Here is a 14,856-nt window from a genome sequence, read left to right on the forward strand (position 1 = left end):
AAGTCAAGCCAGATTTAGACAGAGGCAATTCTAGGTCAGCTGGATCACTAACCTTCTGTGTGTGACCTCGAGCAAGTCACCAGTTCTCCTCTCCCTAATAAGTGAGCATTTTCCTTTACTGAGGTTGCTGTGAATAATGCCAAAGAGCAAAAACCAATGCGGTGTTCAAGGAGAATGTAAAAGTCAGGCCAGGATGTCATGTGCAAGGCAGTCAAAAATGCAAGGAGAGTCTGAAGTGAATATTAGGAGCTGAGGTGGCCTGAAATTCTAATGGGTCAGGATTTCAAGCAGACTAATGAGTGTCATCTGATGAAATTTAAATACTCTTATTAAGATAAAGTATTCCCTCACTTATTGTGGGTATTTCATTCTAGACCCGCCCCCCACCCCCACGAAGTAGGAGCCTTACATTTATTCTACACTCTTAAACCCACGTAACTTTAACAACATACATATACAGTACCGTAAAATCCCGCGATATAGCGAAAAATCCGTGATAAATAATTAAATATAATATTTTTTTAAAATCCTGCGATACAGTGAGGCTGCAATAAGTGAACCACGACATAGAGAGGGACTACTGTACTTAAATACAACTAGGTCTGTGTTTTCATGACTAAGTATGTACATGATTCATAGACTGGAATGAACAAAAACTTAATATTTCATAACCTTCAAAAAGAAGTTTTTCAAAGTCTGGTCCTAGTCTAAGAAATGTACTATAGGAAAGGCAAGAAAAGTGTTGTTGATCATATAAACAGGAAATAGTCTGAACTATTTCCATCTATTAAAGATTCACAATGAACATTTGTATATTTTATCTGAGAAGTCCTGCCAATAAGAAATCAAACATTTTTCAGCAGGCTTTGCCAAGATGTACTGGCCATCTGAATTTCTTTTAAAATCAAACAACACCTATACATCCTTAGAAGAACTCAGGAAATCGGCCTTAGACAATTTCTTAAGTTATTTTCATCTCTGAAAGCCTTCCCTAAGTATTTTGATAGCTAATGCTTGCAGAGCACTTACTATGTGTCAGGCACCACTTATGTGCTTTACCTATACTGCTTTAATCATCACAATAATGCAGGGGTTCTTCTTAGCACCCCCATATTGCATTTGATATAACTAAGGTAAAAAGGTGTTCTTTAATTTGTTCAAAGTCAACAACTAGTGAGTGGTAGGATAAGGATTTAGACCCAGGTCATCTGAATCCAGAAGCCACATCCTTAACCACTGTGCATATATAGTTTTGTTGCTACATTTCAGATATTCGGAGAAATAAGAAACATACCCAAGTATTTCACCTAATATTGCTTTTGTTATTTGAATTTTTAAAGCATATTATTGGAAATATCAGTAAGTCAACTTAACCTAAGATTTAGGTATCCAGGAACTGGTGAACCTCAGACTATCTGCCTTTATCCATCAAGCATATTCCACAATAGCTGAGCTAATGTATATTCATTCCAGTATTCCTTAAAACAGGCCTATCAGGATACCTCCTTGGCAACTGTTAATTAATTGTAGATGCCTGATAGAAATTGAGTGATGTGTCTTTGTAAATATTCTAGAATTCAAACTTCTCACTGGTAAAGAATCATTCATTCTTGCCTGTATGAATGTCTTCATTAAACAAACACAGACTGAGAAGCTATTTATGCTGTGAATAAGATTGGCAAGTTACTGGCTCTCATGGTTTTTAAATCTAGCAGGGGAAAATAATTAGCTAACAAAAAACATATGATTTTTTTCAGTGGTAAGTGTTAAGAAAATGAAACAGGATAAAAATATATATAAAGTGAAGGCAGAAAGGAGACTTTAGTTTGGGAAGTGAGGATAGGCAGTCTTAGGAAGAAACATGAATTGAGATGAGAAAAGGATACCAGCTCTGAACTTTATTGGAAGAATTTGATAAATAGGGGAGATAGCAATGATAAAAGAGTACAATCATAGAAATTTAATACATTTCTACAATTTTACAAATATGACAATAGGTTGGTAAACTTTATACAACAAATTTTATTAGAATTTGCTCCATTAGATAACTAGATAAACTTTACAAATCAGCAAGATATTGGCTTCAGCATTACTGACTGAGAACATGGCCCACACTTATGACAAAGTCTTGATATTTGCTCACTGAACCATGGTGGCAAACATGTCTTCAAGGCTGGTCATTTGTAAGGGGAATCACACCAGCTGGATTCCTATGGGGACAGAAAGATAGGACCTAGACTCACATGTGCTTATTGTAAGGAAGAAGTTTCGAAGTCAACTGAGTACATCTTTCCAGCATGCTGGCCTGAATTACATAAGAAGAGGCCATGTGGGAACCAACCTGGTGTAGAAAGGAAGTAAACAAATGGAGATAAGAAATTCACCTTCCTCTTAATCAGTAATAACCCCAACCCAGGGGGATGTTTTTGTTGTGAAAACTGGGGAGGGTGCTGCTGACATGTGGTGGGTAGAGGCCTTGGATGCTGTGAACCTCCCTACAGGACACAAGATCACTGCATCCCAGAAGTCTCCTTATCCAGTCATGAGGGTAGGACAATAGGGTTTCCCATGACAAACCCAAATGGGAATTTTTGAGTCACTGTGGACCAAAATCTTTTACTTCCTTTGAGTAGGCATGTTAACATTGTATTCTTTTATTACTTTATTGTTTTTTTTATATGTGAAAACATATATGATTCATAGAGCAAGGTACTGCAAAACCCAGCTGAAATGTCACCTCTTCTTGAAGTTTTCCCTAATTGCTCCACTACTATGTGTTCCTTTTTTTTGAGCTCCTATGGCAATCTATACTTACTTTTATCCTAGCACTTATCACCCTGTGAACTGCTGATTCATTTAAAGGTCATTCCTACATAGAAAATAAGTCTGTAAGAGTACAGACTGTGTGGGATGTGGTAAACATCCTATAAAACTCACAATAGTCTCCTACATTAAAGAAGTAGCCAGTGAAAATGTCAATAGTTCTGAGGTTGGGGAACCCTGAGTTCTGGAAATCTTTGTAACTCCAGTATCCACATGGTACCTGCCATAAAAAACACAAAACAAGTGAATGAATGCTCAGAAAGGGCGCTATTATAAAAAAAAAAAAAAAAAAAAAAAAAAAAAAAAACATGGTTTATACTTTATTCTTTGGCAAAGCTTCAGTTAGTTGTATCCTGATGAAATTAAAAATCTATTACATACTTTCATCTAAAAGGAACATTTTTTGGACAATTTGACCGAAAGATTACAGATTAGCAACTAGAACATTAAACAAGAAAAGCAATAGTCTGTGTTACAGGCTGGTACCTCTAACCTTCAGCAGAACTCCTGCCCAAGGTTTTACAGTTGTTCAGAACATAAAAGCCAAAATGTTTAGGAGACAGTGGGTACTACAGCTTGTTCATAACAGAAGTTCATTTAAGAACATAGAAAATGGCAAGATTGTTATTGTTACTGTGTCTATATTGTGATTTTATTTTTTTAAGATTTTATGTATTTATATTTAGAGAGAGGGGAAGAGAGGGCACAAGAGAGAGAAAGAAACATCAAAGTGTGAGAGAAACATTGATCAGTTGCTTATCCCACAAGCCCCAACCAGGGACTGGCCTGCAACCCAGGTGTGTACCCTGACAGAGAATCGAACCAGCGACCTTTTGCTTTGCAGGATGACACCCAACCAACTGAGCCACACCAGTCAGGGTTTTTTATGGAGTTTTAGAATGCTTTGCTAGGAATTGGGTTGTCCATTGATTCCCAAACGTATGGTGACTCTTAAAAGTACAATTGGTGGGGCATCAACTCATACCTCCTACTGCTGTAGATGTTTAACAAGCTTTCCAGGCTTTTATTAAACAACCAACCCTGTACTCTAACTAGATGGGCATTTGGGAACATGGTAAGCTACTAAAGGTTTTCAGGTGATAGTTTGCATACATTATTGTTATTTGCAGTTTAATTCTTGCTGAAGAATACCTCAATTTCTGTACGCTATACAACTGGAGGGGGGGTGAAATGTCTTCTGGAGTAATGTGTCGTTCATTGCCTTACAATAGTACTTTTTTCCATCTGTTATAGGTCAATGCACAAACTGGCCCAGTTGGAAAGACTTGACCTAGGCAATAATGAATTCAGTGAGCTGGTAAGTGAATGCATTTTCTACACTTGACAAATACACCCCAGGAGATTTTTTTTCTCTCTTTGTAGCCAAGGTATTAAATTAACAAGGACACATTTGCATTTGCTAAATATAAAAACAAAATAAAACCTGGTAATTAAAGTAATTGTTTGACTCTAATAAGCCTCAGGGAACTGAATATTAGGATTCACCAAGTAAAGGGGAGATAAGCAGATGCAGATTGACAGTTTTGAGCAACAACAATGTGGCCGGCACCATGTCCAGTTTATTACAAATGTTATCTCATTCCATTCTACTTTCACATGTTGCCATGTTAACATCATGGAAATGAACTCAAAGTGGTCACCAACTTACATAGCTTTAATGTGGTTGAACAGGAATTAATCCAAGACATAGTTCAAAGTCTATACCTTGAAGATTTCCGCCTTGGAGGCTTCTTAGTAGAGAGAAGTCAATGGTCTTCAATTTCTAATTGTACTGAAAATGTCTTTCTACGTGAACACGTACTACAACCCCATTGCCAACAAAATTGACGGAACTCTGACTGCTCCCTTCAGTCTTCAGTTTCTATTAAAATTTTCCTGAAGACTAAAATCTCAAATGCAAATTAGAAAGCAAATACCCCTTTACAAGCATACCCAGCTTTCTTTATTCAGAAGTCTTCCACTTGAACATCTTCAAATTTCAAAAATCCAGTTAATCTAAAATATATTTTATCTATTTTTAAATTAAAACATTTAAGTAATCAGCTTTTCTCTCTTGGCTATGCTGGTAGCAATGTGAACATATGTAAATTATACAACCTCTCTAAGCCTGATTTTCCTCTTATATAAAATTGAGATTATAATGGTTCCTTCCTCACAGGGCTTGTGTGAGAATTAAATGAGATAATGCAGGAAAATGCCTGGAAAAAGTGTTTCCCAATAAATGCCCATGTATGGGGTGATAGTGTAATTTACACTGCATCTTGAGTGTGCAAAGAAATTAACTTCTTCTACTTTGACCATAACTAATCTGGTCATTATCCACCCTCTATTAGCTGTTTAGTGAAGATAAAAACTGACTTTCATTCATCTGTGATTAAAAGTTTAATCTACTTCAGAAACTAACACAGTCCATTTAGGCTGTGCTTGTCTTCCTTGCATAAATATTCTGTCTCTCACTGGCCTCTCGCCTTCCCTGCTTCTCTCCTTACAGTGGAATTTGTGTAAGAGCAAAGGAGGCTGTGGGTCTTTCTGACCTGAGAACAAGGGTCTCCCTGGCCTCATGCTGGCTTTCAGAAGCTCACTGGCAGCACTTGCTGGTCCCTGGACTGCTGCCTGCAGCTGTTGCGGCCTCCTGGGTTCAATCTGCAGTTCTAAAACTGTTGGCAATTTGGGGGAGCTCAGGCAATGTTCCCTGGGAACACTGGCTCTCTCCCTCTCATTGGGTATAGATACACGAGTTCTGCCCTGTCTTCATCCCAGCACCAGGCTTTGCAGTCCATGCCCTGGTTTCTGTTGGGAAGGTTCTTCACCAACCGTAAACCATAAAGCTGCACCACAGCCAGTATACGCAGGCTCTAAGTGTCTACATGATGTGAAAAATGAGAAAGGCCAAGTACGAATAGTGTTCAGAGCCTCCCTCTGCCTGCTACATTGCACTATCAAGTCTGCCCTGCTTTGTATGCACTTAACATTGTGATGGGGCAGCCTGCAAGGTGGCCTCAAATCGGAATTATAGGAAGACACCCAGCATATTGTCTAATGCTCCTCTGACATTTAAAAGTAGACAAATATTAATATACACAGAGAGGTTAGTAAGGATGGTACGTAACATAACAGATAGTGGCAAAACTAGTTAATGCTAATAGTTTTAAAATTAGTTGTTAAGAGACTAGCATCTGTCCACGCATCTATGAAGAGATGTAGCTGAAAAAATATGGACAGTAGATTCAGAAAACTGAAGTTTGACTCAACTCTGTCTCTGGCTAGCTGGGTACCTCTGGGTTTGCAGCTCCTTCTCTATCCTCATCATCCTCTATACTAAAATAAGGGTATCAATCTCATCTATTCCATAGTCTTTTGAGGAAACTTTATGCAAAAGACTCTATCATAAACATGTAATATGTTTTAATTAATTTTGATTCTGTCAGGTATATAATTCTGTAAGCCTCTCATTTGGGTAGCTTGTGAATCATTATTTACTGTCAATATTTGAATCAACAGAGGTGAAGAGAGTATATTTAGTTTTTGAAAATAGACATACTAAAAGTAAAGTTAAAATGCTTATTATGCTTTATAATATCTAAGAAATTATCTAGGCAGAAACTTTTTTAACTCCCAATATCCCATGCTAGTCACAAAAGTCTCTTTTTAATTTTTTTCATTTGTCCTAGGACACTTAATTTGATAACACATAGTTATTTGAAGGACTAAGGGAGCATAATTATGGAAATTGACATTTCTAATGTTATTCACTTTTAATTAAATGTCTGGTTTCTATTCATCATATATATGGGACTAGCTATTGTTTCTCTGGCAATACAACCTTCAATGAGAAAATAAAAAAATTTGCTCTGATAAGCAGCCTCTAGAAATAATGTCATATGGAGGGAAGGGGATTAAATTCTATTCTGCAGCTAGATATTGATGCCTAGGAGATACTGTTAGATGATTCATTTTGTGTGACATGGTAAAAAGACATATGTGGAGAGAAGATGACAATAAGTACATTTTTAAAAAATCTTAGTACGTGAAAACCTAATAAAAATATCAAAAATCTGCTTGCTTAAGAATCAATATAAATATTCCAAATGAGATTTGAAGTTGAAATATCTATTTAAGGATGTTGTCATTATAATAAAAAATTCTGAACAGAAGGCATTATCTTATATTTCTAATAGCAGTAACCACCAGAAAATACTGGGAAAAGTTCTGGGAACATAATAGATTCTTGAAGTTTTTTTTAATCATTTCTTTTATGGCTTATTTTTATCAATATAAAATTAATAAATGTTTATTTTTCAAAATTTAGAATTTTAAAAGAAGTCTAAAATAATAGTAACAATCTCATCCCCTGATATAATCATTATTAATATTTTCTAGTATATTCTTCCTGACTCTCCTCCTCATTTTTTTTTATAAGATCAAACATCTATTATTTAGCACTGGGTCAGCGATATGACACTATTAGGTTGATTTGTGCAGTTAGATAACATCAGTCCTTGAAAATCATCTGCGTAACTCAGAGTAGAACAGCCTTCTAACTGTCACCTAATGATCTGGAACTTCCCAAAGTCACAGAATGGTCAGGGCCACTAAAACAGATTCAGTCATTGTCTCAGGGCCCAGAGCCCTGTGGTAGCTATTTATTTCTGGTACATATTGATCTATCTATTGCACTAAAAGTCCCTATGGGTCCTGAATGGTGGAAGAAAAAATAGAGGCTCAAAATGGAGCCTGGAAAATGGAGAGATTGAGCAGCAGAGCCTGGAGGCTAACAGGGTCAATTGGTGGACCCAAAAACAGTGTGAGGCCATACTGACTGACCATCCATCTCAATTAGCCCCAGCTTCCAGCTCCCAGCCTCTCTCCTCCCCTCCCTGCACTGGAAAGGAGAGGGCCACAGCACGAAGGCAAGTATCATGTAGAGCCCTCAACAGCAGTGCTGTGGGAACCTTCATCAAAATAGTCAGTCATAAGAAGCAAAATAAGAAAGTTTTCTGCAAGCTAAAAAAAGAGAATATCTGAGCACTGAGGAGATGAATAAAAGACTGGAATGTGCTCTGTGTGCAGTTTAGAATTCAGCAATCTACAGCAAGTGGGCAACAACCCACTGACAACAGAGTGGCAATGGGCACTGGGCTAGGAAGACAGGGATTACAGTGGTCTGTGGAGCAGCATCTACTGTTACATAGGAAGTTCCCTTGTCTCCACCCCTCCTCCCCACACAAAGGGACTCCTAAAAGAAATTATTGCAGAGGAAGTTCCCAGGACAGGTCAGACTTGATCTCCTGCTAGGGAGGTCAGAGAAATGAGATTGGGAATTTCACTGTAGCTCTGGCATAATACATACTGGTTTTATTTTTTATAGAGGTATTTCTTTTTACCAAATTAGAATTATAGTATGAATTCTATTTTATATTAATTCATGATTATCAAATTCAAATAATTTTATTCTTTATAATCAGCAGTTGAAATAATAACGAAAAAATAAAGTGAATTAAAATTCAAATTTATAAGAAAACAATAAAATCAAAGAGGCTTGAAATTATATTATATAAAATCTGATACATTTAAAATAATATACTTAGTGCATAATTAAGTTACAAAACAATAAGATGTATCCCGTGATTCCACCACCATATTCTTATGAACATCACCCACCCAGTACAGCTACCTAATTTTGCCTCATTCCCAGAGACAACTACAATCCTAAATTTTGTTTAACATTCCCTACATTTGTATGTATCTCTAAATACTATGTTGTTTCACTTTGCTTGTTCATAAGCTTTATACAACTATGACTATACTACAACTTATTTACCGTTTATTTTCTTCATGGACAATAATTTTTGTCCAGTTTTGGTTTTTTTATTACATTGCTGCTGTGAATATTCCCATAAGGGCACATTTGCAAGTTTATCTAAGGCATATATTTAGAAGTGGAAGTTTCTGGTCATAAATTGTACAGATATGAAACTTCAAAAATAATGCCCCCCCCATTTTTTTTCACTCATTTACCAGCAGTATGTAAGAGTTCCCATGCTTCACATCTTCATCTACACCTGATATTGTCAGACTTCTTGCTTGTGCCAGTATAATGGTTGTGCAATGGCATCTCATTATGATCTTCATTTGCCTGTGTCTTATTTCTAATGAGTTGATGAGTTTCCATATGTTTGGGGCAATTTGTGTTTCTCCTCCTATGAAATATCTGTTTATGTATTTTTGCACATTTTTCTATTGGTTTATTTTTTCTATAGATTTACAGGGATCTTTTATGCATTCTAGATACTAATCTTTTGTTGGTTATATGTACTACAGATATTTTTCACAGTCTCTGCAGTCTTTTCACTTTCTTCATGTTGTGTTTTGATGACTAGAAGTTCTTAATTAAAATACAATAAAATATGTACTTTTTAAATATCTAACATATTTTCTGGCTTGCTTAAGAAGATTTGCCTCCCAAAAGTCAAACAGATCTCTTCACATGTTTTCTTCTAGAAGTTTGAAAAGTTCATTATTCAAAGTCAATTTTATATCCATCTGGACTTAATTATTTTACATGACATGTATTATGTTTTATTATATTATATTTTCAGTTTTGCAAGCCGCACTCATTCAGCAGCTCCTCCTTTTCACCTGAATGAGAGTGCCACCTCTTAACAACATATGGTTTTCATATATTCAGAGGTGACTTTTTCATTGGTCAGTTTACTCTCTAGTACCTAAACTACAGTCTTAATGATCAGAAACAATAAGTTTTTGATATCTGATATAACAAATCTCTCCAACTTAGACACCTGGATGTTTATTTTTTTATATGAATTTTAGAATTAGTTTAGCAAGTTCTTCAAAAATAAAAAATATTCTTGTAATTTGATTAAAAATACATTGATTCTATAAGAGTCTATAAATCAATCTTGATTGGATTGAAAATGGAAATCAATTATTTTTAAGACACTGATTTTCACTAGGCATCAATATGACATATGTTTAATACCTTTCAGCTAAGTTTTATAATTTTATTTTAAAAAAGTTTTGCATGTTTTTAGTTTATCTCTAAGTACCTATATTTTTGTTGTATTATCTATGTACTTTTTCAAAAGTTATAGTTTCCAACTGTTTTGTTGCAGGTGAACAGTAATCCATTTGATTTTTTTTTTTTTTACTTATATCCAGCTACCTACTAAACTCTTTTAGTATTATAAATAATTGTTGATAAATTCTTTAGAGTTTTCTGTGTAGTGAATCAAAAAGTCTGTGAATAGTTAAATAGAAGCAATATTATTGCCTGATTCCTGATTTTAATGGAAATGCATTTAATGTTTTGTTATTAAGGATATTCTTTACTATTAGTTGGAATAGATACCCTTTATTAGGTTCAGAATATATCTTCCTATTTCTAAATTACTAAGACAATTTATCATAAGGAGATGCCAAATTCTATAAAATGCTTTTTCTTCCTTTACTGAGGTACTAATATTTTTTCTCTTTTAATCTGTTAATGCTGTGAATTATATAGCGACAGTTTCTAATGTAAAACCACCTTTGAATCACTGAAATAGATCCAACATGATCACTATATAATGATGATCATGGCCTTCTATATAAACTGTATTCAGTTCAATCCTGTCTAGGATTTTTTTATATCCTCTCTCATGTGTGAGATTTGAATACATTATTCTTGTGTACTTTCTTTATCTGTGGGTTTATGTTTCTCATAAGTTATGGAAAATTATCAGTTCTTATGTCTTTAAATGTTTCTTTTTACCTATATGTTTCATCTTTCCTACTGTAATTTGAGTTAAAATTAACATAAGTATGATATCAGAAGTGATTTTAAAATGTTATTTTATTAACTGTTTTGTAATTTTTTTTCTGAAAAAGTAATTAGAAAAGGAATAATCTTTAAATATTTATTTTGTATCCTAAAAAAGTATTTTGGCCTCTTCACCTAAATTATTTGCAGAATTTGAGGTATAAGGGTGAGATCATTTTAAGTTATTTTTAACTCTGAACTATCTAATGTCCCAATTACTGACAGATATTTCTAAATTATAGGCCACTCAAATTCTGTATTAAAGAACAAAACATAAATTTTAATAAACAAATACCTGATAATAGTAACAAAAACATTCAAGCAGTTAAAATGTTATTTCATGTGATACAAAATATTTAAACTTTTTAAAACACAACATAAAGATGGATTGAATTTAAAACTTCAGAGAATTCATCAGGAAATGAGTAGTATCATTTTAACTGTCTAATTTTTGAGATAGTATATCAAACAGACTTTCTAAAAACATTTTGTAAACTCAGCCACCTATGATCTATGTTACAGGATTTTATTTTATATAAGTCCTTATAGAAAAGTTTTAAAAATTCTTCACTCTACAAATGATGATTTTTAATTTTCAGTAAGGCAACACATCACAATAAGCAAGAACTTCTAATCTCAATATTCAACATCAATTAATTGGTGTTGACATTTTTCACTTTATAGAGTAAAACAAAAAAAATTCACATAGATAAATAAAAAATGAAGAAACAGAAGATACATCAACAATTGTACAGAATATCTGCTTGGGTTAGGCAAATAATGCAAATGTGCTTTCACAGAAATTTAAAACAGTTTAATACTTAAGCTAATGTTTTAACTTGTAATTTAAATTTAATTAAAGAATTTAATTTAAGGTTTAAACTCACTCTACTAAAAGCTCCCTAGTTTGCCCAAGGTATGCTCATTTTTAATTATAATACCTAAGATACATGTATACCTGAGGCAAGCCCTTTATTTACATATGCAGTAATTTTCCTCATAAGTAATTACAGCACAGGTTTCCACACCTATTAATCAAACTTTGTCAATTATTCTTTAAGTCAATTTATAAGAATTTAGTAATAAAATACAATTTGTCACCATATACCTGGCCAACCCCAATTTTAAGAAATATATTTGAAACATAGTAATCATTAACTCCTCCATTTCTTGTATTTTTAAAACTACTAAGGACGCATATTGTGGATATATATCACAGACATTGGCAATTATTATTAATATATCAAGAAAAACTTAAGAAATGAAACATTTTTAAAATTATTACCAGCACATCAATTTCTGTGTCAGTAGGTCCAGTCAAGAGATGGAAACTATACTATTTCACAAAGAACATTCTAATATAAAGAATGGTTAATTGTATATTAGAGAGCTAAAAAGGTCAAAAGGGAGGCACTGAAGGATTACAGAGACTATAGCTCTAGGAAGCAGCTAAAACCTCTAGAGTAGGGAACAAAGGGGAGAAGGTAGTGTAAGAAATTAGGGAAACCTAAAGCTGAGACTCAGGCCTTCAAAGAGGGGCACCAGCTTGACAGTGGTGGGGTCTCTTAGGGGGCCCGATAAGGGTGGTTTTAGTTGTGTGGGAAAACTACAAACTACACACAGCTGCTGTTGCAGAAGTTTAGTGTCCCTCCAGGGAGCACTGTTGCCCTTGTTGTTTCTGTTGAGATGCTAACATGACAAAAACGTAAAAGCAAGGATCATCCTCCTCCTCTAGCTCCGGTCTGTCTGACACACCAATTGTCAGTGACTGACACAGAGCCACCTGCCAAAAAAGAAATGTTAACCTCAGAATTATCAAGTAGAATGTAGAAAAGTGGGCCCACAACTGAAAGGCAATAGCTTAAACATTTTTAAATTTTTTTTTAATGTTTATTTTTGCCAACTCAAATTGCACTATCATTTTCTCCAGAAAGTTTTTCCTATACCTAGCAGAGTACCGGGTTCCCAACTGGCATTTGATAAACGTTTTTGAATGGCTGATGAAGGATGATTTGATTTTAAAAGTGAACAGTTCAGCAAGTTCTCATCATCAGAATCATGCCTGGAAAGCAAGCATTCTATAATTAGCTATCTTTTGAGAAATCAATTTCAATTCTCTTTGAGACATATTTGCAAATGAGTTTCTCCATGAAACTTAAAAGTGCAAAATTTATAACTGTGACCAATAAATAAATACAACTGTATTTTCACTAACTCTGTAATATGAAAGGAATCCTTGATGAATCATTCAATCAAAAATGTATTTTCTGACTGAAATAATTGTGGAGGCCTTTTTCCCCCCATAGGAAGATCAAACTGGGGTGTCCACTTCTTATTAGTGAAACTTATGTTGACCTGGGGTTTTAATAAACAATTTCCTATGTCACACATAAATAAACTCATTTTCCAAGAATGGCATAAATCTGAATGTAGTCAAGTACCTTGGTGAGTCTGTCAACAATTGCTACCAGAGAAATTAAAGAAAAAATAAACACTCCCTGATAGAACCAGGGTAAACTACATTAAATAATAGTACCAATTTAAAATCAAGACTTCACAAAGAAATCAGGAGATTATGCAATCATGAAGTAAACCCAAGAGAATATTCTTGAGTTGTGAATGAGGATTGTGAATCACACAAAAAACTAACAAAAATTGTATTTAATATAATCAAATTCAAACTTGAATCTTCTTTTCCTGACTTACATATTGAATTGGTAAATTCTGGTTATTGAATTACTAGAAAAAAAAGTTATTTGATTTCAGGTTTCATAGCAAACCAAAACTAAAAGAATGAAAATGCTAAGGCAAAATATAAAGCAAGGGGGATGAAGTGTGTTTGTGTGTGTGTGTGTGTGTGTGTGTGTGTGTGTGTGTGGTGTAATTAAGTTAGGGTGGCCAGAGAAGCTTCACTCAGATGGGGAAATTTTAATAAAAACCTAAAGAAAATGAGGGAGGGGGACCATGCAAATATCTGGACAAAAGATTGGTCTAGACAAAGGAAACAGGAAAAGTACAAACACTGAAGAGAAGAACAACTATAACATGTGGACAACAAGAAGTCTACAATAGCAAGAAGAGGTTGAGGGGAGTAGGTGATAAGTATTTGGGAGTGGGGTGGGGTGGGTGAAAAGTAGAGGTAGAATCCTGTGAGACATTTTGAGGATCTGGGCTTTTCTCCTACGTAAAATTGAAGCCCTTTGGAAGGTTTTGAGCAAGTAGAACCCATGGTCTGACTTACATTGTTACATTGCATCATACTATGTTACGGTATGTTACACTACCTTACATTACATGGCCAGGATCTCTTTGACTACTGGGTTATGAATAGTTGGAAAGTGGGGCAAGGTGGAGTTAAAGAGACCAATTAGGAAGTTACTGCAATAATATAGGCAGGAAATGATAGTGTCATGGTTTGGGGTAGTAACAGTGAGGTAGTAAGGAGTTGATTTCTGGGTAAACTTTTAAGATATAGGCCAGAATTAGGATCTGAACTTGTCAATTAGGGAAACCTTCTTTCAAATAATAATACAAAAGTAGGAATACATAATTAAGTACAAGTGAATGGTTACTTAAAATGGAAAAACTATGACCTTTAAATTACAAATTAAAATTAATAAAATACAATTTTGAAAATCTGATAAATGCCATTAACATCATTAAATCCAGGAAAATAACATGCCACATGTTCATGATACTCTTTTTCCCCTGCATTTTGGCTTCATGCTCTTTGACAGTCTTCCCACGTGACAAATACTTTGTAATATCATCTTCTATGGAGATAATAGAAAAATAATCCAATCTTTTCTCTACAATGGATATTACTACCAATAGTTCAGAAACATTCATTTCAGCTTTACAATTTTTCATTATTACACCTTGTAAAATTTTAAGATGTTGTCAAATTTGGGAAAACCTATGGCTCAATACATAATAAGCCTGTTTTTCCTCCTCCACATAATACTGCTGGTGCTGGGAACCAATGGACCTGTTCATATCCCAGGATGTCCTCTGGCCCTGTACCTTCATGTCATGATGTTCAGTGGCATCTGTCCAATGAACAAGGGGACTATTTCTGGAAGCCATTTCTACACTAGCTGTCTAGCAACAAGTTAACTATATGTAGTCATATTGCAAACCATGTAAATATATTCCACTAAACTACAATATAGGTATTCCCATGAAACTTCCTT

General features: G+C 34.6%; 1 protein-coding gene across 1 annotated transcript in view; it reads left to right on the plus strand.

Annotated features, from left to right (window-relative positions):
• Nucleotides 1-14,856, plus strand: part of LRRC7 (leucine rich repeat containing 7) — a 299,869-nt gene that overhangs the window by 122,882 nt on the left and 162,131 nt on the right. The window contains exon 6 of the mRNA XM_090269599.1: nt 4,078-4,141. Coding sequence (XP_090125725.1) covers nt 4,078-4,141 — 64 coding nt within the window. The remainder of the gene's footprint in view (nt 1-4,077; nt 4,142-14,856) is intronic.

The sequence above is a fragment of the Furipterus horrens genome, unplaced genomic scaffold (assembly GCF_987537825.1).
Source record: "Furipterus horrens unplaced genomic scaffold, mFurHor1.1.pri manual_scaffold_3, whole genome shotgun sequence".
NCBI classification, from domain to species: Eukaryota; Metazoa; Chordata; class Mammalia; order Chiroptera; family Furipteridae; genus Furipterus; species Furipterus horrens.